Source organism: Erythrolamprus reginae, chromosome 5 (genome assembly GCF_031021105.1).
Source record: "Erythrolamprus reginae isolate rEryReg1 chromosome 5, rEryReg1.hap1, whole genome shotgun sequence".
NCBI lineage: Eukaryota > Metazoa > Chordata > Lepidosauria > Squamata > Dipsadidae > Erythrolamprus > Erythrolamprus reginae.
Genome location: NC_091954.1, coordinates 72018726 through 72044732, shown reverse-complemented (window position 1 = coordinate 72044732; position 26007 = coordinate 72018726). Strand labels below are relative to the sequence as shown.

The window sequence follows — 26007 nt, the reverse complement described above, 5'->3', positions numbered from 1 at the left end:
TTCTATGAACAGGTAGCCTTCATTTAATAACCATTCATTTAGCAACTGTTCAAAGTTGCAATGGTGCTGAAAAAAATGAGTTATGACTGGATTTCACACAATGATTGTTGCACATCCCCAGTTATATGATCGTGATTTGGACACTTGGTATCCTTATATATATTTTTGATAGTCACAGCATCCTACAGTCATATGACTTCCATTAGCAATCTTTCCAGCTGGCTTATGAGAAGCAAATAAACAAGGAAGCTTAATGGATGAAAGTAGTGGTCATATAATGTTTCTTATAACATTGGTGATTTGCTTAACGACTGCAACAACAAAAGTTTTTAAAATCAGGTGCAGTTTGTGATGCCACACTTAACAATAGCAATCACATTTAGACTTATATACCACTTCACAGTGCTTTATAGCCCCTTCTAAGCAGTTTACAGGGTCCGCATATTGCTTCCAACAATTTGGGTCCTCACCTCGGAAGAATGAAAAGATGAGTCAATATTGAGCCTGGTGAAATTTGAACTGCCAAATTGCAGGCAGCTGGCAGTCAGCAGAAGTAGCCTGCAGTACTGCACTCTAACCACTGTACTGTTAAGATATTAATGAACTGGGAGAACCAATGGTAACAAGGTCAGCCAATGAATAGTCACAGCAACTAAGCCAACCAATGGGAGCCTGTGCAGAGAATGGAAACTCAAAGTTTAAGCTTAAAGCTGGGCATGGCTCAACCCACTCTATACTCTCTCACTTTGAACTGTTAAAATGAAACTAACTGTTCTCTGCTGTCTGTAATTGCTTGAAGAACTCTGCTAATGATATTGTAAATTCATCTGCTATTATGTTTATTAAAAAAATACTGAATCTAGTTGAATCATTCATCTGTGTGCTTCTGGTTTTGATTTTTGCAACAAATTTTAATATCTACTATCGTGGCTCATATCACTGCTTAATGACAATTTTCCCTGTCCCACTTATGGTCATAAGTTGAAAATAATGGGAACTATCCAAAATTGAAACAATGCATTTATTAGAAGCATGGTCAGAGTTCTTGACTTTACAGATGGCTTCTCTTCCACTTTCAAAACTTAGTGGAAGCAAAAACAGTGTGAGGAACTAATTTCCTTATATCACTTTAGAATCACAATACAATTAACAGCAATAGCAATAGCACTTAGATTTATATTTCACTTTATAGTGCTTTACAACACTCCAAACAGTTTACAAGTATATTGCCTCCAACAATCTGGGTCCTCATTTTACTGATTTCAGGGTGGAAGGCTGAGTCAACCTTGACCCAGTAAGGATCGAATTCCTGGCATTGGGCAGAGTTAGTCTGCAATACTGCATTCTAATCACTGTGCCATCATGGCCAACTGTCAGGAAATAATTTTCTTGCATCACTTCACTTTGTAATCACAGTATTTTTAAACAGAAAAAGATCATTTTTCTAGTTCTCATTTGATGTTCTGGGATGCAAACAATTTTTAAAAAAAGAATAATTAAAATAATGTTCTGGTACTAATGTGTAGGCAGATATTTTATTCTAGGGAAAACAGGATATAAGCATACCTCATTTAATAGATCCTCCACAGAATGGTTGAATCGGTCCACAAATTCATCAATGAGCTGGCTGTGAGCGATGTCAACCCTGTTCTGAATGGTATATTCTTCACTGCACAGAATGCTGTATGTTTTACTGCAGGCTTCAAGAACATCTGATTCCACATGCTTCTCTACAACAAATTTAATCTGTTTCAACAAAGCATCCAAATGCTGTGGAATAAAGAGAAATTTTGGTCATTTCTTGAAGCAATTACTCTAACTCAATGGTTCCCAATGTGTGACCTATGCCTCTCAGGGAGGCAATTTGATTTGTAATGGGGGCAATTGGAACCTGCTTTAAACCAAGTTAATGGTCTTTTAGGTTTCCTCTGCATGAGGAGGAGTTCACTTTTTGAATAGTAAGAATTATATGTCACGTGTGTGTGTGTGTTTTAGGATTTTAGAGTTGCTTAGGTGGGGCATAGCCAAAAAAAAGGTTAGGAACCACTCCTCTAACTTGAACATAACAACAGAGCATAGAAATATAAAATTCCAAATAATTACAAAACCTTCAACATAAATTAGTATTACTCAGATTACTTTTCCATTTTGGTGTACTATACCTTCTCCATTCTTCCTGTACTATAAATTTCTAAGTCAAAATATTGAGGAATTTGAAGAAGATTTGCCACCTTCTCTGCATCAGCAGAATACTAGCAATAGGAGAAAAAAAAAGAAAATTAATACACAAATTAGAAAAAGAATCATACAACTATGATTACTGAATCCCATTCCATTCACATACCTTTGATAGGAGCATGGGAAGTGCAATAATATAGTGTTCTGTTAGCTTGTTCCGGTCATCTATCTGAGTTTTTCTTTCTTTTGCTGTTAAAACCTGAAAAATAGGGGAACTATCACATCATAAACAGTTGTAATATAAATACTGCCAATCCAAATATAACTTGTGGCTTATTTATACAGCAGCCTAAATAATTTGTAAATTAATATGCTGGTTTTTAATAGGACACCACTTTTATAACCCAAATTGAAAGAAAAAAAATTCTCATTGAGAATGCTGCAATAAGAAAGAATATAAGTAGTCCTCAGTTAATGACAATAACTGGAATGGCAACTCCATCAGCAAGTGACATCATAAAATGTGACATCATGTGATCACACTGTGTTATGATGGCAGTTCTGGTGGCAGTTATTAAACAAATCCTATGCATAAGTTACATGTGATGTCAAGTTATCCCATTTGTAACCTTCTGTCAGCTTCGCCATTGACTTTACTTGATGGAATAATAATAATAATAATAATAATAATAATAATAATAATAATAATAACAACAACAACAATAACAATAACCATAATAAAATTAGATTTGTATGCCGCCCCTATCCGAAGACTCGGAGCGGAATCCAGCAGTGAAGTTTACAAATGGCAATCACATGACCATGGGACACTGCAACTATCATAATTGTGAGCCAATTGCCAAGCTCCCAAATTGTAATAGCATGGCTTGGGATTCTGCTATAGTTGCAACTTTGAGAACTAGTCATAAGCCTTCTTTATTTAACATTATTGTTACTTTGAACAGTCATTGAATGAATGGTATTAGCCTAGGACTACTTGTACAGTTATTTAAGTATTTAACTTTTTTGACAAATTTTCTAGCATCTTAAGCCATTTTGTTACAAAGATGTGTGCCTCCCAAAATTCCTTTTTTTTTTGTCCTTTGAGTATATCTCCAAATGTTTGAGATGTACACTTTCACATTCTCATTATGAATATTCATCAAGGCAAATATTTTATGTTCTGGAAATGATTACAAAAAACATCCGAATTGTCACTGTTTTAGAAAACAATCCTAATAATTTGCATTTTATTAAAAAAAAGCCCTTACAAAATAGAATACTGAATTCAAATATCATTTGTTATAAATGTTTTTCAATCACTTTTTTCCTATTGAGGTATTATTAAAAACTATTGAAAAAACATGCGTTCAAAAAGTCCAAAAGATAAGTAATGAAAAAAACTTACTCTCTTGCCAGTTCCTCTGCCCACTGGAGGGTGTGCTTCTGCAGCTTGTCGAATTGTACATACCATTAACTCTATAAGTGCACTTTCCTGACGATCAGACATCGCTACAGAGAAAAAGAACATAGATGGACTAATAAATGTGGCAATTAATCTATGCAAATAATACTACAATTTTTGGCTCAATATCCTAAACAACGAATCATTTTATCTTCTAAATCCTGTAGCAGTAATAGTAGCAGCCATGTCACTGAAAATAAGAAAACCACAATTTGTGTTTAGAAAAGCGATTGTTCCAAGTCACTAAAGCACTGAATACATTGACTTCACATTTATGACTGCCATGATTTCATCATGATTTGGGTGCTTGGCAACCGGATGTATTTACCATGGTTGCAGCATCCCTGGGACACATGATCACCATTTGCAACCTTCTCAACCAGTTTCAGACACGGAAACTCAAGGGGGGAAGCCAGATTTCACTTAACCCTGTGATTCGCTTATCCATGACAAAAGACTTGGTGATGACTTTACAGGGTAAAATGCTATCTATGAATTGTTTTGTTAATTAATTAATTTTATCTGAGTTACACAAAATTTACATATTACTGAAATATTTTTAAACATGCCCATGATGTTTGACAGAAGTTGTTTCCAAAATGCTTATCTTTTATGTAAATAATACAATTCTTTGTACACAATGATTCTTTCTTTTAACTTATCATCCAATGGAATTTACCAGAGACTTTTAATAAAGCTGCAGACCAGATCTTAGTATGCCATCAAGCCACTGAAATGTTATCCATTTATTTCCATTGCTTAGCAATGACTAATTGAGCTAAATAAACTGAATACATTGTGTATACATTTTAATTTATCAATGGCTTACCACTACATGTTTTTTTTAATTCAGTTCCAAGCCGACTTAATTAAATTGAAATCTCAAGTCCTTTTCCAACATTTTAAAGATTTTTAAGAGTCTATTTTATTTGGCTTTATTTAAATCTCCATGTAATATGTACAAAATTGTTATGTGTTTTATATTTATTTCATTTATAATTAAATTTGTTTGCTGCCCATCTCACTTTGAAATGACTCTGAAAGGCTTACATTAAATCAATAAAACCTTAAAAGATAAATATTTCTAAATACAAAGATAGCATTAAAAATACAAGTACAATGGATCATATCTATTTCAAGATAACTCTAACTGCATATATAATACTTAAGTGGTTACTTTGATTTTAAATAATATGAACTTATATAATTCTTCAACTTCTGATGAGATGACAATGTGCTAAGATGTCGTGCAATCCTACAAAGTAGTATCTCCCTTTTTCTTTTTCTCCTTCAATTGATCACACTCCCCTCAGATGTCAAACTTTCATTCTTGGCTCAACTTCTGGTAAAGCTACTTTAGAGGGTTCTATCTGAGGTTTAGAATGGGAAATTATCCGCCTTCCCTTTTCAGGTATAGTTATTATTGGCTGAAAATCAAATTTAAACATGAAATATATAATAAGGTTCTTTCATATTCTGAAATTCTGTATGTAATTGTGTGAGATATTAAAGTTTAGAGATTCTGGTAACATTATAAGTAATACTGTATGTCATATTTCAGAATATGCTGATAAAAATTTGTAAGTTAAAAGACTGGAGTTTTAGCTCAAGATATAACATGATTTCTCTTTTCTATAATATAAGCATAAACAATGACAAAATGCTTTAAGGACCTGTTTACATTAAATGCTAAATTAAATGCTAAGGCAGCTTAGTGTAAACTTTTAAGATATAAATATTTACAATATTTGAAACCTGATCTAAATGGATTTACACTGAAGTTTGATACTGATAAATACAAAATATAAGCAGCCAGGAATGTAAATGCTTTGCAATGTGAGGGAAAGAATCTTATAATGCTGACTTTCAAGGTGTTTCTTTTTGATAGTTGCCTCTATTCTTGATCCAACTTGTTCCAATTATGTGATGGCCTCAATGCTGCTTGCCCTTAGACAACCCATTAAGATTTGGCTTTTTCTTCCGGCATTTGGATTTAGCTGAGTGGAATTTGTTTCTGGTTATTTTAATTAACGTTATAATTTATTAAATTTTGGTTTATCATTTTATATATTAGAAGAGGGGTTTTTTTTAAAGATAATGTATGGTTATTTTTTGCCAATGTTTATTTTTGTTGTTATACGCTGTATAGAGTCACATTGATTGATTTGGATGGATGCCAGTAAATGCAATAAATACATGATTGTGGGTTTGGACATAAGTAAAAAGCTAAATTCTGACTAAGACTCTTAATTACAATTACTATGCATTGTTGATTTTAATGGGACCAAACATTATAAACTGAAAGCAGAGATTAAATACAACAGTCCACTATAATTCATTGCTTTAAATGGAAGAGACTAGATAGTGCTATGTTGTTTTAATCAAATACGTAAGCCTGATGAGTACCTTCTTCCCCTTGGACAGGTTCTTCTAGTAGCAATTCTGTCATGCATTCCCAGTCTTTTAACAATTCTTGAGAGCTTTCCCATAAACTGTCTACCAGGTAAGCAGCATGTTCATGTAACTAAAAATTTAAACAAGCAAAACTCTTTATAGACATTTTCACAGATTCTACTTGTAGTATTATTTGCAGCATTATGTAAGAATATGAAAAAAACCCAGGAAGGAATTTGAATCTTATTCAGAGAGGGTAAAATGCTGAGCTGTTACAGAAAAGATATTTGAGCCTTGGGAAGGTACAAAACATTAAAATGATGTCAAAACAATCTGCCTTGATTGGATTAGTTGTAAATTAAAATGGAGAGAGGTTGTGACATCTTTTTAATATTCTATTATTGTTCCCTAACCACATTAAAATACATTTCAAGTATCATTCTCATGCTTACTGACAAGTACAGTTTGATATTCATCTGTTTGTAGACTAATAATACAATTTTAATTTCAGTTTGTCTCGGTTTTGCAAAACATACAATACTCCACTTTCAGATGAAATGCTAGTCTACTTTAGTTTTCAATCCATGAAGAGGTTTTTTTTCTTTAAAAAATGTGGTAATTGAATTCAACAATCATTACAATACAAATTAAAGAAAATTTTGTTTGCATAGTTCAGCAGTTGCAATATAGTACTGAAATCCTATCCTAAGATAATTTTTAAAAAATATTCATATCTGCTACTTTTGTGATTTAGCATCTTGTCATATTTTGTAACTGCATAAATTTAAGTAAGATATCTGAAAATGCATCTGATGCTGCACTAAAGAATACATCAGTGGGTAATATAATACCAGAAAGTGAATTGGCTTATAATAAAAGGCTGTAAAAAGTAACAGAAAAACATATTCAGTTTTAAAATCGTAGGATGTGCATTATATTAGAAAAAAAATACAGATTTAATTGTAAAAGTCTAAAGCAAGATCATTTCCTCTCTTGCTTTTTATACTATTTAACATGATTTTGCATAACCCTGTTACACACATGCACAGTTCTAATTTATAATATTTTTCCAATGGCATTATAATTAATAAGGTGATTTACCATAGTTCAGTGACCCATTCAAGTTTGTAATACATTCATTATATCAAAAACCCCTTGTTTATTTCAAGTTACAAAGTAAGAAAAATCTTAAGATTATTTAAGATTTAGAACCAAGTTGCAAACAAAAAGTTTTATTTAAAGATTTTCACTTGTAGTTTTGACCATTTTTATCAACATACAATATGATGTTATTCTATAATAATGAAATTAAACTGGTGACTTTTAATACTTGTAGTAATTCTGAAGATCAAAATATATTCAAATTTTACCATAAGGCTTATTCTCTGGTAACAGATTTTTAGCCACAATAAATATTATTATTATTATTATTATTATTATTATTATTATTAATTATGCCGCCCCTCTCCGTAGACTCGGATATAAATATAAATAGAACTAGATATATATATATAAATAGAACTAGAACTAGAAATAGGAATGGGAAGGAGGGGAGGGGGAGGGGAAGGGAAGAGACTAGCAAGTGTGATGGAATAGACAAGGAATTTATCTAAAATAATGCTAATTGAAAAAAGTTGTTAAAACTGATCAGTTTAAATAAAATTAGTTTTACCTCGCTTTCAAGAAAGAAAAGAACCAGCATCCTAATAAGATTCCCGTTTGGACTATTCCGTCCTCTCCTTTTGGCTAGTGCTTCCTCTGCTTGAGGATCGTGCCGACTAAAGAGTCTATAACAAGATAACACCTTTTAAAAAATATTTTTGTCCATTTTTAATGCAATGCTCTTGCAACAAATGTATTTCTTCATTGAGTCAACAAAGGGAGGTATTTACTAGCACATAAAGATTTTTCTTCAGTCAAATAGAAATAATATGCAAATATCACCCAAACCAAACCACTTATTTTGTTGTTGTTGTTTAAAATTGAATGGGTCCAAAGACGGGCTACAAGAATGGTGGAAGGTTTTATGCATAAAACGTATCAGGAAAGACTTAATGAACTCAATCTGTATAGTCTGGAGAACAGAGGGAAAAGGGGGGACATGATCGAAACATTTAAATATGTTAAAGGGTTAAATAAGGTTCAGGAGGGGAGTGTTTTTAATAGGAAAGTGAACACAAGAACAAGGGAGCACAATCTGAGGTTAGTTGGGGGAAAGATCAGAAGCAATGTGAGGAAATATTATTTTACTGAAAGAATAGTAGATCCTTGGAACAAACTTTCAGCAGACGTGGTTGGTAAATCCACAGTAACTGAATTTAAACATGCCTGGGATAAACATATATCCATCATAAGATAAAAGACAGGAAATAGTATGAGGGCAGACTAGATGGACCATGAGGTCTTTTTCTGCCGTCAATCTTCTATGTTTCTATGTTTCTTGGAGTCATAACCAGCATTTCAAATAGCAAGCATTTCACTTTCATAATCTAGTATAAAGGTACAACATTAAGGCTGTGGAACTGTTAGTAGTTAATAATGCTTTTTTAAGACTGAAAGATAAGTAACAAAATGAAATGTTTTATATCTTTTTATTTCTTATGTTTTATTTATATGGGAAAAGTGCTGCAAAGTGTGACTCTAATTTTCCAATTTATAAATGATAAATACAAACAAATGTCTTGTTGACTGGATATAGTGTCCCAGATCAAAGACTACTTTAAAAAAAGCCCAACACTCTGAATTTACATTAAAAAAGATGTTCAGACCTTGGAAAAAGTTCAGAGAAGAGCAACTAAGATAATTAAAGGCCTGGAGACTAAAACATATGAAGAATGGCTACAAGATTTGAGTTTGGCTAATCTGAAGAAAAGAGGAATTGGGGTGACATGATAGTGATATTTGATAGACATGATAGTATTTGACGGGCTGCCACAAAGAAACATAGAAACATAGAAGACTGACGGCAGAAAAAGACCTCATGGTCCATCTAGTCTGCCCTTAATCTATTTCCTGTATTTTATCTTACAATGGATATATGTTTATCCCAGGCATGTTTAAATTCAGTTACTGTGGATTTACCAACCACGTCTGCTGGAAGTTTGTTCCAAGGATCTACTACTCTTTCAGTAAAATAATATTTTCTCATGTTGCCTTTGATCATTCCCCCAACTAACTTCAGATTGTGTCCCCTTGTTCTTGTGTTCACTTTCCTATTAAAAACACTTCCTTCCTGAACCTTATTTAACCCTTTAACATATTTAAATGTTTCGATCATGTCAAATCATTCTACAAAGCACCAGGGGGCAGGCAAGAAACAATGGCTGGAAACTAAGCAAAGAGAGAAGCAACCTGGACTTAAGGAAAAACTTCCTAACAGTGAGGACAATTAAGCAGTGGAATATCTTGCCTTCAGAAGCCGTGGGCACTCCATCACTGGAGGTTTTTAAGAAGAAACTATACAGTCACTTCCTCCTGAACAGGGGGCTCGACTAAAAGACCTCCAAATTTCCTTCCAGCTCTATCCTATCCTATCCTGTCCTACTCTATTAATTTCTCTTGGAAATCTATAACCAATTCAGAGACTGGAATATCTTTATTATTACAATTGTGGAAATCACATTGTACATCAATTGCAATTTCTAATCAGCCATATGTGAAGCAAGTTACAATCATCTCAACATTTACTGATATGGCATAGGTCACTCTTAACAGAGTGTTAATAGTCTGGATATCACTACAACTGGTGCTGCATCCTAGTTAGTGTAAATAACCTGAATTAAACCATTCTGGAATGAGTCCAGGACAACTCCCAAGTTCTAGATCCACTTTCCAGAAAGAGAGCAATCTACCCAGGGCTATCACTAGGACTGTTGATGAGTCAAGAGAGTTCAACTGTGCACATAAAGGGTCTCACTTAAAACTAACTATTTAATACAAAGCAACATCTCACAGTAAATTGCATCTCTAAAGCAACACGTTAAAAAAACCCCTAACCTGAAAACAGCTTTAAAAAATGGTTAGTCACTGAAACATTAATATTTGAATAGTAAACATAGGCTTACTTTTTGTGAAGGAATTCTCCTGCTGCTACAGCAACAGGCCGATGTGCCGAATATACCAAATGATAAACATTCTCACAGTCTTCATTGGACAAAGCTTCTTCACTTCCACTGAATAAAGAAATAACACATTAAGTTCAAGAAAACTACTCAATGTTACCATCCTAGCTAAGTTACCTTTAGAATAAATGGTATCTACAAAATTAAAGTAGGCCTCATGAAAAATTAACTGGCTTTAAGTCCAAGTTTTTATATGGACTTATAATAGCAGGCATTGAAATATGCCATGTGTATTACACTAAAAGTATATTCCAAGCTTAAATCAAACTTAAATCACCCTAGCATTAATATACATGGGTCTTTTTAAAAGTAGTTACCGGTATTTAATATTTCAATATTCCATTTTAATGTCAATAATGTACGCATACATGGTTAATACCATCTTGCCCCCTCTAATCTTTTCCATCAAATTATTTCTTATATTCTATTATATAAAAAGTGTGTCCAATCACACGGCCAATAAAAATTCTATTCTATTCTATTCTATTCTATTCTATATATATTTGTAATATCCCCCCTATTTCTTATTTCTATCTCTATTCTAACATCTAATCAGATTACTATTACTCATCCTAATATTAATACACGTATATATGCCAACCCTTCATTTAGTTGTTCAAAGTCACAATACGCCATTCAAGTACCTTATAATACCCTTTTTCAACTTCCAATCTTTCCATCTAACTATTGCTTCATATAAAGATGTATATTTGTATTTCTATCTCTATTCAAATTTCTAATCAGAACATCTTTCACCCGTTTTAATACTTCAATTCTTATTTATTAGTTGGTTTGCCTGCATACTCCTCTCTTGGATCTTTATTTCTATTAATATCTGTATTTTCACCATTCAGCCTGAATATTTCTTCCATCTCTATCCTCCTAAGTTGCCAGGTCTCCAGAATATCTATCCAAGCCCCTATCTCCTCTTCAAAATTATCTTCCCAATTAACTGATTCCATTTTTAAATCTCTTAAAAGTGCACTCCCCTTGGTTTATTTCATCAGTCTTTATCATCTTCCTCACATCTTCTTATTTTGTTTGTTTATCCATTCTGTTTTCTGCTATCTCCTCTCTTTCCTGGACACTTTGATTTTCATTCATCATCAGTCGTAGCATATTTTTTATTTTCTCACATATGCCTTGCATTAGATACTTTATGATTCTTTTCGATAGTACCTCTAATGCTTTGAAATATCAATGCCATTTCTCTTGATATCTAATTCCTTTCTCCCTGATGAAGTATCTTGTCTTAATTTAATAAGTCTCGCTCTTACTCAAGTTCAAAAGGAATTTTAGTCCTCAGAAAGTTCATTAATCATCTTTACATCTCAGGATTATTAATCAATTCTATTTAAGTAGTCCAAGAAGCTTCAGCAGGTAAAAAATCGTTTTCCATATTGTCATAATAGTCTCCAGTAATCATAAAGTACCAAGTTATAGAACGGTGTCACCAAAATTCTCCAGATGAATGTTATTTATTTCTCCCATCAAAATGTTTTTCTAAACTTGTAGGGTTCCATTCACCAGTAGATGGCACTCTCAACTTGTTTCAGCATTTGTTCAAGTCTTATAGATTTAATTAATCCAAATTTAGTCATGTTTATGGAAGCAATCACCTATTCAACAATTCCTGTAGGTAGTTCACCATTTTTAAATGCCTTTCCCAAACAATACCTGCCCAATTTAAAAGTCCAATTTTTAATGTTTTAAAAGGTATTTACCTTTTCTCCTTTTTTTCCAGGTCTTAGTAGATTACTGTTTTAAAAAATAGTTCTAAGAGTCTCTTTTCCTGGATTCCGCCCCCCCCCCCCTTAAAGTTAGGGTCTAAATGAAAAGGAATCTTCTCATCCAGCTCCAATCACTCCAATCACTTTTCATCTGTACTGCTCCTGCATTTTCTTTGTTGCTTTGGCTGTCCCAGATTCATGGCAGCCATGAAGGCTGCCTCTTTGCCTCATCGAGGGAGAGGGAAGAATCCCTGAATCCAGCAGGAGAGTTGCTGCTCTCCCTGAATTACAGGGTGCTCCTTTTTTCCTCACCACCCCTACAGAGTGGCTTTAGCTCCTTTCAGAGCCCTCCAATAGGGAGAACTCAGCATGGGAGTCCAGTTCTTACATCTGATACTGCCGCAACATCAGCCGGAAGTCTGGGAATATTTTTGTCAGGTTACCTGGAATCCCCAAATATGGGAAGGAGCATAGGGCTTTCAAATCCTAGAAGGGTATGGCTAGCTGATGAGAGCCCAAAAGCTCAAATTAGATCTATACTAGTCTTCCTTTATTTCTTTATCGTTCTTTGAAAGTTTGGAATCTATCTATCTATCTATCTATCTATCTATCTATCTATCTACCTACCTACCTACCTACCTATCTACCTATCTACCTACCTACCCATCCATCTATCCCCAATGTTCTCAGCGATCCTTAATTATGCTAAATGAACAAATAGAATTGAAAAATTAGTGTAGTACAAGTATAATTCAAGAAGTGCATCAATGTGTAAATAAAGCAATGAACCATCTTTGACCACATGATGGAGAACATAATGTTAGCATACAATACTGCTGCTGAATGGAAATTCTACTACCTTAAAACATACTTACTGAAGTATAAGTGTGACTAATCGAATGGCTTCTACTGCAACATCATATTCTTTATCAAGTGTCATTGATACAATGCGATCCTGAAATGATAGAATGATAGAATATAGAAAGATAGAAGATTGACGGCAGAAAAAGACCTCATGGTCCATCTAGTCTGCCCTTATAGTTTATTCCAGGCATGTTTAAATTCAGTTACTGTGGATTTACCAACCATGTCTGCTGGAAGTTTGTTCCAAGCATCTACTACTCTTTCAGTAAAATAATATTTTCTTACGTTGCTTCTGATCTTTCCCCCAACTAACCTCAGATTGTGCCCTCTTGTTCTCGTGTTCACTTTCCTATTAAAAACACTTTCCCCGTACCTTATTTAACCATTTAACCTATTTAAATGTTTCGATCATGTCCCCCCTTTTCCTCTGTCCTCCAGACTATACAGATTGAGTTCATTAAGTCTTTCTTGATAAGTTTTATGCTTAAGACCTTCCACCATTTTTGTAGCCCGTCTTTGGACCCGTTCAATTTTATTAATATCTTTCTGTAGATGAGGTCTCCAGAAATGAACACAGTATTCCAAATGTGGTCTCACCAGCGCTCTATACAGCGGGAACACAATCTCCCTCTTCCTGCTTATTACCTCTAGCTATGCAGCCAAGCATTCTACTTGCTTTCCCTATCGCTTGACTGCACTGTTCACCCATTTTGAGACTGTCAGAAATCACTACCCCTAAATCCTTCTCTTCTGAAGTTTTTGCTAGCACAGAATTGCCAATACAATACTCAGATTGAGGATTCCTTTTGCCCAAGTGCATTATTTTACACTTGGAAACATTAAACTGCAGTTTCCATTGCTTTGACCACTTATCTAGTAATGCTAAATCATTTGCCATATTACAGACGCCTCCAGGAATATCAACCCTATTGCACACTTTAGAATCATGGGCGAATAAGCAAACCTTGCCTACCAAACTTTCCTCTATGTCACTCACAAACATATTAAAAAGAATAGGACCCAGAAAAGACCCTTGTAACACACCTCTTGTAACCAGGCTCTGCTCAGAATACTTGCCATTAACAACAACCCTCTGATATCTATGCTTCAGCCAGCTATATATATATAACATGTTTCCAGAAGAAACTGGAATATAATATACACACATTTAATAAGCAACCCATCAATTTATTGTATGTCACATTACTTCTTCCAAAACAATGCATTTATGATATACAACATGAAATAATGCTAAACAAAACCTTATATACAGCAGAAGAAAGTTTAAAAAATCATAGGTGATGTCCACATAATCAAAGGTGTACGTTAATATAATATCAATATAGATATGTTTTAATTACATTACATTTTAATTTGCAATGTATTATGCTTTAGTTCCAAGCCTGAAATAATGCTTCGAGGCTATACTGCATGTATGTACCTGGCTGACTTGTGGGCATCTCCCTAAATGAACTTCATCTTTTCTTGGTTTTACATAATTGCCACTTAGTTCCAGGACAATAAATATATAAATTGGTTCCATCAATTCACCAATGTATGTTACAAAACACCCTTATTATATGATGTCAATGTGAATATTAATTCAAAAATGTATTTTTCTAGATTTCAGATCCCTACTTTTTATTATGTTGATTTTTAAATTAATTCTTATATATACTGCTGTTGTCACTATATTGAGTATTCCTCTCATCTGGAGATACAAGATACACCCGGTAGTACTAATATTATAATATTATATCACTTTTAAAAAACCAGAATATTTTAAAAGATAACATATACATTATAAATTTATCATTAAAAGTTTTCTAATACAAATAAAGTGAGCAGTTAAAATCTTTCTATGTAAATTTAGAATATAATCCCACATTAATCAAAAGTTAATTAGAATTTTTTTTGTCTTTTAACTCAATGTAAAAACAGATAACAAGGGTTTGGTAGTTATTGCCCTTATCCAGAGATTACCTTGCCAATTATGTGAACAAGATCTCTTTGAGCTAAACAGTGTTATTTATATTGAAAGAGAAATTTAAACCAACGTAGTTCTTTCAAAGTAATGAGCTGTGTTTTTGAACAAGGTAGCCATTTGCTTTATGCTACAGTACTATAGATATAAATAGATATAAAAATGTTAGGACAGAAGTGCAATCTAATATGGAACATAAATAATGAACCAACCAAGCACTTTTGGACAAGAAAAATGTTTGTTTCCATAATTCAGGGTAACATGAATGCAATTCCACCCAATTGTTTCTTTTTTAGAATTGTAGGTTGTGCCACATGAAGCACATCTGTCTTATCTGAATCAATACTAGGCTGTTTTTATTTCAAATGAAATTACACAAACTACATTAAAAAGCTGCTAATTTAAATTATTCATGATTATAAGACATATAATAACTACTATTTCCTCTTCAGAATGAATACATAAAAGCATTATCAAGGGAGCATAAGTAGATATAGGTATATTCTACATGTATATAGAATATTAAGCCACAAAAAAAGAGTATACCCTGTTTTCCCCAAAATAAGACATCTCCTGATAATAAGCCCAATCGGGTTTTTGAGTGCATGACATTAAGGCCAAGAGCTTATTTCAAGGCTCAAAAAATATAACATCTTATTTTCAAGAAAACATGGTACTTTTATTAGGGTATTATAAGTATACAAAATTTTCTACAAGTTTTTAAGCCCTACTATGGAAATGTTAGGTTGTACCAGGACTCTTCCAAAACTTACTAAAATGAACCTTTTTTCTATGGAATAAATGGTTTTCAGATACTCAGTGCAAGTGTGAGTTTGTAAATTTTACAAATTTTCATGGTCCTGAATCATTATAGAGGACAGAAATTCATAAATTGGTGGAAAACAAATACAAATGATTATATAAAATCTGCGGAGAGGGACGGCATAAATAAATAAATAAATAAATAAATAAATAAATAAATAAATAAATAAATACATACATACATACATACATACATACATACATACATACATAAATAAATAAATAAATAAATAAAATTACTTACTGTCTCCACAAGTTCAAATAAAAGAATCTGCACAATTTCAGATAAGGAGTTGATTTAGCAGCTCAATACAAATTAACACTTTTGCAGATGGCTGGCTCACTTAAATGTTGTTACACCCAGTTATGTGGGAACTACTCATAGAAGAGGTTTATATTGTGGGTAATGTTTACGTTTAAAACTATGGTCTAATCTGAAAAATGAAGAAAACCTAGAAATCCCCATCTATACATTAAGAGAAATATTTCTCCCAGGCCAATCCTATTATCGAAACCAACTAATTCTCCCAATAAAGAGATTTGTTCCTACTGGATGAAATGAAAAGTATTCTGGATCATTATATAGTGGGAAGTACACACACAAATGGGATAAAGAATATTAAATATAATAGGATTACTCCATAAATGATCATCTAAACAGGTAATTTCTGAGATAGTGATTAAGGAACAGCAAATCCATGAAGGCTGCATATTCAGTGTCCAGTGATTCAGTGAAAAGTCAATCTCTGCCCATCTGGTTGGGTCATTTAAATTATATGCCTAGCTGCCATTCAGCCATTCAGAGAAAAGAAGCTGCCATGCAGCTAGAAATGATACAGTTCAATTTTGAGACTGTGGTAATAAATACTGTTGTGCTAAGATTATAACAGAGTTCCCCAACCTTTCTGGATTGATAGCCCAGAACAGTGAGGAGGAGGCGGGAGGAAAGAGGGGGTAGTTTTGTGGGAGGGTCAGGTGCGTGCATGTGCATGCGTGACTGTTGCAAGTGCCTGCAGTGCTCGTGCAAGTGAGGCTGGAATAATAATAATAATAATAATAATAATAATAATAATAATAACAACAACAACAACAACAACAACAACAACAACACCACACCAGACATTGTGATTGTGGAGAAAAAGAAAGTATGGATCATCGACATTGCAATCCCAGGAGACAGCAGAATTGAGGAGAAGCAGCTAGAGAAATTAGTGAAATACAAAGATCTAAAAATCGAGCTGCAACGACTCTGGCATAAGCCAGTGAAAGTAGTCCCAGTGGTACTTGGCACGCTGGGCGCAGTACCAAAGGATCTCAGCGGACATTTGAAAACCATTGGAATTGACAAAATCTCCATCTGTCAATTGCAAAAGGCTGCTTTACTGGGATCGGCAAACATAATTCGCCGCTACATCACGCAGTCCTAGGTGCTTGGGAAGCACCCGACTGGTGATAAAATATGAAATCCAGCATAGTGATCTCATTTGCTGTGTTGTACTGACATAATAATGATAACAATGATAATAATGATAACAATGATAATAATAATTTATTAGATTTGTATACCGTCCCTCTCCGCAGACTTGGGGCGGCTCACAGCAATAAGCCCCCACTATGTTTGCATGAATGGGCTGTGAGCCCTGTGATGCTTGCACCAATGAGCCCCTGTAATGCTCATGCAAGTGGGGCCATGAATGCTCATGTGAGAGGTGCTGTGAATGCTTGTGATGCTGATGCGAATGGGACTGCGAACCCTGCAACGAGCATGCGAACCCACATGCACCAACCTGCCATTCATCCCGCCCAATTGTGAGCCACGGCCCAGTAGTGAGCTGTGGCCCACAGATTGGGGATCCCTGCTGTAGATGGTTTCTTGGTAGAGTTAGAGTTAATGACAAAAACAAACAAACAAAGGAAAGGGTAGGGAATGACAGGCCAAAAGTACAATCTCAACCGTTTACATCTTCTACTAATTTATTTTTCAGACTTGCGCCTGGGTAGTCCCAGCAAAGCCAGATAGTTTAGTTGATGCCATCAGAGCAATTCATATCTATACTTATGATCACTGATAATTATTATTTATATGGTTCATAAGGTTTAGAAATGTATCAATGTATCAATATATCAAATAAATTTTCTCAAAGAAACATATTCTACATTTGTAGCACTGCACATTATGCCATGTATTTGTCAAAAAATATTGGTTACATTGTAAAAGATTTGCTGCCGTAAAATGTTATTTTCAGCAACCAGAATTATCACTTATATTTAAATTACGTTCTTGGCATTTTATCTCTTACCTTAAATCTATTTGTAAATAGCTCCAATTTGGGGAACAATTCTCTGTTGGTATATAAACTCTGCAAAGCTTTCAGACATTTCAACCTCACTTCACCTTGCTAAATTAAAAATATATATATTAAAATTTATTCTGTATAATAAAATACAGAAGAAAAGTATGTATCAACATTTTAATAAATCATTTTCAATAATATTTTGTAACACAAAAATATCTTTTATATTTATTAGTTGTTTTTTATTAAATATTTGAAATGATTTGCAATAGTAGAACATAAACCTTTAAAGTGACAGCATGTGTCTGAAAATAACAACATTACCAATAACACTTTGGCTTGGATTCAGAAAAGATTTTGCTCCCAGTACATTGGCTTTCCAATTTTTGTATTTTAGTATAAAGAAGTAAACCTTTGAACAAAATGTTCCTTGCATACTTCTGTCAACTGCTAAAGTCATAATTTTAAAACAACAAGGATAAGTAATAGGGATAAAAAGACAGCAATATTACTTTCCAAACAGCTGATTTGGTATATAGTATGATAAGCTACTTATTTTGAATGAATAGAAATAAACTCCTCTTTCTGATTTTGGAGTTTAAAAGGAGACAAAATCTTCAATGAGATCCCACTCTCCTCTCCCCCCCCTCCCCCACACAAAAGATCTGAATCTTCTAGGAAAAGTGATTTGACACACAAAGATAGTACTGTCCAAATTATCTGCTGATCAAGATTTAGGACTTTAATTTAACTACAAATAACCACAGCAGAAAGCAACATTGTTAGGCTTTTAGATCAGTATAATCTAAAAGAAAAATATTATTTAAGTTCTTGCAAAAAGTATTACACCTTTTATAAAGAACAAATTATAAACAAGAACAAATTTTAGTTGCACTGGCAATTAAATATTTTTATGTTTCTGTTTATCAAGGACTGTTGTAGCACACCACTAATTACAGACAGGAATAATCTAGTTCCTTTTAATTTAGCAACATTGGTACTTTGTTTAAATCAGATGAATAGATATACGCAAAATGCATTTCTTCAGATGTATGAAGATATGTTTCCATACATTGAATAGTGGGGGGAAAAGCAAACAGAAATATTAGCAGCAGATATAAGCTTATCAATAATGGTTATATATAAATGAACCAAAAATGGATTTGATATATATCTTGTTGAAAAAGTGGGAGAAAGCAATGTTCTCTTTCGCATCAAAAATGAAAATAGCATATTTACAGCAATGCAGCACTTACTCTGTCATGAAGTGTCCAACCAACATATTTTAAATAACTATCATTCAGGAAGGCATCACTGTACATTTTCATCCACACTCCAATTTCTTCAATACAAACAGCTCTAATCTCAGCAATAGCATCACTATAAAAAAACAATGGTAAAAATGTATTGTTTAATTTTGTGCATAAAATTACAGTAATGTGATGCTTATTTTTTTCTTAGCATTTTTCTCCTTTAAATGATCCTGGTATTTGTCCTTTATTGTCTCTAATACTAATGAGCAAGGATGGTTTAAAATCAGTTATTTCACATAGGTGATTTAAAGCATACAAGAATGAAAAATTTACAGTTCTATAAAGTACTTGCCCCCTTTTCTTGAATGCATAGCAAGCAATTCATAAGTCCCATGTCAGACCCATTTCCCCCACCCCAAAAATCCCTTTTTCCCATGAAGTTTTAAGAATATCCCTTACTCTCCATATCCTGCTGTTTCAGGAGCCCTATAGATAATATTTCCTGCTCAAACTTTCTCCACAATAGCAACTTGAGATGTGTGTGCTGGGTTAAGAGGAAATGACTGGCCCAAAGCCATCATGAGGTGGGTGACAATGGGTGGGTTTGAATCTGAGCCTCCCTGACTATAATCCAACAATTTTAAAACATAGTTTATATGATCAATCAAAAATGTAGCTAAACTTTTGATCACTTATTGACTCTTACTGAAATACCAATTCACAGTCATTGGAAACACTACAATCCAGAAAGAGAAATACAGTGGTACCTCTACTTACGAACGCCTATATTTGCAAACTTTTCGAGATACGAACCAGGTGTTTAAGATTTTTTTGCATCTACTCAAGAACCATTTTCTACTTATGAACCTGAGCTGGCGCCGCTGGGTTGCTCCGCCTCCAGACTTCCGTTACTGGCTGAAGCGTCTGTCATTGCCTCGCTGGGACGGCCACTGGGATACCCCTTTGCTTCCCCCCGCTAGGATTCTCTTCATTTCCTGCTTCCGGCCAGCCGGGGAGCAAAGGGCAATCCCAGCTGCGCAATGCCGGCAATGGAAGTCTGGAGGGGCATCTCAGCAGTGCTGGCAAGCACAGAGAGAATCCCAGGAGGGAAGCAAAGGGGAACCTCCTCACAAGCTGAGGGAAATGGAGTGGAGACAGTGGCAGTGAGGAGAAGCAGTGAGTGGGGACAGGGGAAGCGACGGTTTGCATGCATTATTCACTTTTACATTGATTCCTATTGGAAAAATTGCTTCTACTTACAAACATTTCTACTTAAGAACCCGGTCACGGAACACATTAAGTTCCTAAGTAAAGACACCACTGTACAATGAAATGTAAATTATGTAAATTACAAAATGTATATTATAAGAAAGTTTGAAAATGAAATCGAACAGGGGCGTACATAAGTGCACTGGTGTGCCTTTCGTCCCCTGTCCAATTGTCTTTCCTTTCTCTCACTTATCATATATATTTTCTTTCTTTCATATATCCTCTCCTCTAAGTTCACTTTACCCTTATATATATTACTACATGTCTATTTTTCTTCCTATGTATTTGTGTATTGGACAAATGAATTAAATATATATATATATATAAATAGGCTGTAAGGAATAAGGAGCAGGAGGATAGCTGGCATATATGTTAACTATTAGATGCTTAAATTCTGATACCAAAATAATCTATATACAGTAGTACCCCATGATACGAACCCCTCACCATGCGAACAATCCGAGATATGAACCCGGGGTTCGGAAATTTTTTGCCTCTTCTTCCGAACTTTTTCCATCTTACAAATACGCTGCTGCCGCCGCGAAGCCCCGCCACCCGGCTGTCGCTTTTTGAAACAGCCGGGGGGCTTCTCGGCGTCCTCCCGAACCAGAACGCCATACCCGAACTTTTGCCGAACTTCCAGGTTCAGCATTTGGGAGACCGCCGAGAAGCCCCACTGCCCGGCTGTCGCTTTTTGGAACAGCCAGGGGGCTTCTCGGCGTTCTCCCGAACACCGAACCCGGAAGTTCGGCAAAAATTTGGGGTCGGCGTTCAGGTTCAGGAGGACGCTGAGAAGCCCCACCGCCCGGCTGCTAGCTTTTCAAAACAGCCACGGAGCTGTCGGGCCGGTCAGGAGGCTGAAAAGGAGGTGGGGAATCCCAATAGGGAATTCCATGGGCAGAGCTTTGACGTCACAAAGACTTCCTTCCTGGCCGGCCGAAACGTGGACTCCAGGAAGAACGCCAAACCTGAGCTTCCGGATTCGGCATTCGGGAGGCCGCAGAGAAACCCCCCGGCTGTTTCAAAAGACGACAGCCGGGCGGCGGGGCTTCTCGGCGGCCTCCCGAACGCCGAACCCGGAAGTTCGGCAAAAGTTTGGTGTTCGGGAGGCTGCCGAGAAGCCTCCCGGCTGTTTCAAAAGACTACAGCCAGTCGGTGGAGCTTCTCAGCGGCCTCCCGAACGCCGAACCCGGAAGTTCGGGTTTGGGAAGATGCCGAGAAGCCCCCCGGCTGTTTCAAAAGGTGACAGCCGGGCGGCGGGGCTTCTTGGCAGCCACTCGAACCCGAACTTTTGCCGAACTTCCGGGCTCGGCATTGGGAGAACGCTGAGAAGCACCCGGCTGTTTCAAAAGGTGACAGCCGGGCGGTGGCGGTTTTTTGTGGGGGGGTTTTCTTTCACGCATTAATTCATTTTACATTGTTTCCTATGGGAAACAATGTTTTGTCTTACGAACTTTTCGCCTTATGAACCTTCCTGGGGAACCAATTAGGTTCGTAAGACGAGGTATTACTGTACTACAAATCTGTAGATTTTTGTATGTTTTTTTCTGCTGTTTCTATGTTTTTCTGTTTTGTTTATTTTTAAATGTAAATATTCAATAAAGATATTTTTAAAAAATATAGTTTAAACTATTTTACTACACAAAGTCTCATAAAATGTCAGTTCCTGGAGTTTTTATTCCATGTATTTGATAAATTTCGAGCAGGACAGGGGGAAATATTATTTTTTACTGCTAATAAGGATTCACAATGTCTTTCTCACCCACTTACCGATATCTATGGACAAATATTCCCTTGAAAATGGAATTCATCATATTTTCAATTTCATCCTGATTTTCTTGCAACTGAAAAACAATTAAATATGCTTACTCTAATTATTTTATTTAATCACATAAATTACTGCCCTGGCATATTAACACAGTTAATAACATTTTTTTCATAATTAAGACTGACTCTAAACATGGAATATTTCTTATTATTCATCACCTAAATATCACGGCTACAGTAGATTAAATTCATTTTAAAAATATTTTATTGAAAATGTTAATTACAGTAGTAAAAAAACCGAGCTAACCTCAAAAAGTAGAGAGAGTAAAACAAAAGGGAGAAAAGTTATGTAGAAAGAAAAAGAAAAGAAAAAAGAAATATTTTAAAAAGTAACTTGCAATTTTCATCGTAAACTTGATAATTCATCACTCCTCTATAAAGTATATATTTTTCCCATATGCATATTTATCCATGTACAAGTCTATAAATCATCATGCCCAGCTCTGAATTATATACAGTATTTTGACTACTTACATCTTTTTTTCTGTCTGCATCTATCACTTGATGTCCTCCCCACCCCTCCCAGTAAAAAAAAAAAATCAGTGAACAAAATCAATAATTTTGAAATAACGACCTCTATAGCTTATTTATAAAATAATTTTAAATATTCAAATAATTTTTAAGATTCAAGAGAGCATAAAACTTCAAACAAAAATTTTAACTAAATATTATTTTAAAGAAAATGCAAGTATATTTCACTACAAAAAGTCATTTTTGTTTAATCTATCAAAATTGGAAAAAGTTAATATGCCTTATTTTATATATGGCATTTTATAATATTGCCGCATTGAAAGTCAAGTGTTTTCAGCAATGTTAATAGCATTTTATTTTATGACTATTGAACCTGCCTTCTATTGAATTTCTGAAATGGAATTTTCTAGATGATAGATACAATGCTTTTTCTGTTAAATTTGCAGATTAAAGATTATATCTTCCATTTCATAACATTCTTTATTCCAGATTTTTTTTTTTAAAGGTTTTTCCATATATGACAGAAAACATTCAATTTTTATGGAAATCAAACCTTTTTTGTGCATGGCGCCTTTTCAGTAAAACTTCCAGTGGGGACATTGTAATTCAACAGAAAATTACCAATGCAACTTTTTTTTCTTTCATTTTTTGGCTAGAAACTAAAAACAATATTGGGCAGAATTAAATAACTGATTAATAATTGGGCAAATATCTCAAAATGGAAAAAGAGATACTTAGATCCTACCCAATTATATCATTATACTTTTTGACATTTTATTGATAGTTACCTATATCCTAGATAACTTTATAGAATATTTAACTTAATTTGAGAAATGCATTCTACAAGCTCACTCAAATTAATCTATTTGATATAATCTTGCATTCCATCAATGACATACTGTGTAGCAGTGTTTTTCAACCGGTGTGCCGTGGCACACTGGTGTGCCGCGAGACATCATCAGGTGTGCCGCGAAGCTCAGCTTCTGAGACCGGAAGCTGAGCTTTATTCTTCGTGCCCAGCTGGAGCTTCCCAGTGGAGGCGGCAACAAGTGTCCTTTCGGGCCCGGCAGGAGGGCAATGGCAGCAGGAACAAGAGGCTGCCGGCTGCAGTGGCCCCGGGCAGATGCTGGGGGATGGCAGCGGCGAGCAAGAGCTCCAGGGCGGAGCCACCGGCAGCACCCCGCCCAGCTGGAGCTTTCCTGGCGGGGGTGGCAACAATTGTCCTTTGGGGCCCGGCGGGAGGGCAATGGCAGCGGAAACAGGAGGCTGCCGGCTGCAGCGGCCCCAGGCACCGTTCCCTGTAGGCTGGGCACGCCTGCACCAGCGCACCCCAAAATGCCCCCCGCGTACCCTTTTCCAGGGGCGTGCAGGGAGCCGCGGCCACCCGCCCGCCTGCCCGATTTCCCTCCGCGCGGCTGGGGACGCGGATCCACCGCCCTCGCCAGCCCGATCTCCCTCCACCCGGCTGGGGAGGTGGATTCGCCGCCCCCGCCAGCCCGATTTCCCTCCGCCCGGCTGGGGAGGTGGATTCGCCGCCCCCGCCAGCCCGATTTCCCTCCAGTGGCTGGGGACGCAGATCTACCGCCCTCGCCAGCCTGATCTCTCTCCGTGTGGGGGGGCCCCACGAACCGACGACCGGGGGCTGTCCGTCCATGTTGGGTGGTGCAGGGCAGGCACAGGCAGCCCCAGGGGAGAACAAGGGAGGGAGAGAAAGGAAAGAGAGAGAAAGGGAGGGAGGGAGAGAAAATTGAATGAAGGAGGGAGAGAAAGAAAGAGTAAGAGGTAGAAAGGACAGAGAAAAAGGAAGAGAAAGGGAGGGGGAGAAATGAAAGAGGAGGAAGGGGGGAGAAAAAGAAGATATGAAGGAGGGAGAAAAAGAAAGAGATAGAAAGGAAAGAGGGAGAGAAAGGAATGAGAGAGAAAGGGAGGGAGAGAAAGGGAATGAAAGAGGGAGGAGTGAGAGATAGAAAGGATAGACAGAAAGGGAGAGAAAGGAAAGAGAGAAAGGGAGGGAGAGGAAGGAAAGAGAGATGAGAGAGGAAGGAGGAGACAGAAAGAGAGGAAGGAAGGAAGAGAGAAAGAAAGAGGGATGGAGAGAGAAAGGAAGGAAGAGAGAGAAAGAGGGAGGGAGAGAGAAATAGAGCGAAAGGAAGGAAGAGAGATTTTTTTGTCCAAACTTTTTTAGGGCCCCCCCCCCAATGTTCCCCAGGATTTTGAAAATATGAAAAATGTGCCGCGGCTCCAAAAAGATTGGGAAACACTGCTGTGTAGTATTTGAAAGGTCAACTCAAGGGCTGTAGACAAATGATTGTGTGATCCCCCCCCCCTCCTGTTCAATAGTGCCTGCTTCTTGGAGATTGCAAGGACAAGTCCTAGCAGTTGGATCTCATGGATTTGGCAAATCCATAAGTGATTTGTCATTTCCTCCTAGGACTTAGAGAAACTTATTTCCCAAGGCCGCCCTAATGGCTTTGTGCTTAAGGGACCCCAAATTTCTAGCCTGATTCCTGAAATACTACACCATACTGACTATCATCATGTGGGTAGGAACCTGGTAATGGTTGTGATAAATATTTGAAATGAAATGATTGCTTAACAATTTCACTGTGCCTGTCCGTTCTATCAAATCAATCCAAAACTTTGGGATAGTAACATTTGGGAGACTATTCCAATGCTAGAGTCTAGCATAGTTATGTGAATTCATAGTTATGTGAACCAGCCAAAATATAATTCACAATGACTTGAAGAAAGGTAATCAATAACACTCTCCAATATCCCTGCATTCTCCTCCTCTCTTGCATGATCTACGCACACATATTTGTGCACTGTTCATGTAAAATATTTAACAAAAATGTAAATGAGTGAAGGATAATATTTTGATAACCCACATAGACTATAATTAATTAATATTTTATCCTTAAAGACCTGGCAGTTCTCCTAGGCCTTGAGATTGAGTGGATGGAATCTTTTATTAGATATATTTGTCACATGCAGCATATGTTTTGACGTTAGGTCTCTGTATTTGCTTATTTGTTTATTTTCCTTGCTGCACTTTTTATTTATCTTATTGTATGCTCACTGTCTAGGGATGGTTTGGAATTGGGCACTGCCCAAGTCCAATTAAATACATAAATTTCTCCCTCAACTAGACAAAATCAGAGAAAAAAATACAATATTCAATGTAATTTTGCTGAGTGAATAAACAAGATTTTTTTTTAAAAAAAAAATAGTTTTAATTCTTATTCACTACAAAAAGGCTGCTGTATTTCTGTTAAATATTAACCAATATGGAATGATACAAGAATCATTTATTTCAATGATGCTTAAAATCTGAT

The 26007-nt window shown here is 35.8% G+C and overlaps 1 protein-coding gene across 2 annotated transcripts in view; it reads right to left on the bottom strand.

Annotated features, from left to right (window-relative positions):
* The window catches only part of STAG1 (STAG1 cohesin complex component), a 174436-nt gene that overhangs the window by 32739 nt on the left and 115690 nt on the right, over positions 1-26007 (bottom strand). For both annotated transcript variants that reach the window (XM_070753086.1, XM_070753085.1), the window contains exons 9-19: positions 22145-22218; positions 19109-19232; positions 17859-17957; positions 12764-12843; positions 10102-10209; positions 7710-7824; positions 6050-6167; positions 3587-3690; positions 2345-2437; positions 2163-2252; positions 1567-1770 (exon numbers count right to left, since the gene is read on the bottom strand). In XM_070753086.1, coding sequence (XP_070609187.1) covers positions 1567-1770; positions 2163-2252; positions 2345-2437; positions 3587-3690; positions 6050-6167; positions 7710-7824; positions 10102-10209; positions 12764-12843; positions 17859-17957; positions 19109-19232; positions 22145-22218 — 1209 coding nt within the window. The remainder of the gene's footprint in view (positions 1-1566; positions 1771-2162; positions 2253-2344; positions 2438-3586; positions 3691-6049; positions 6168-7709; positions 7825-10101; positions 10210-12763; positions 12844-17858; positions 17958-19108; positions 19233-22144; positions 22219-26007) is intronic.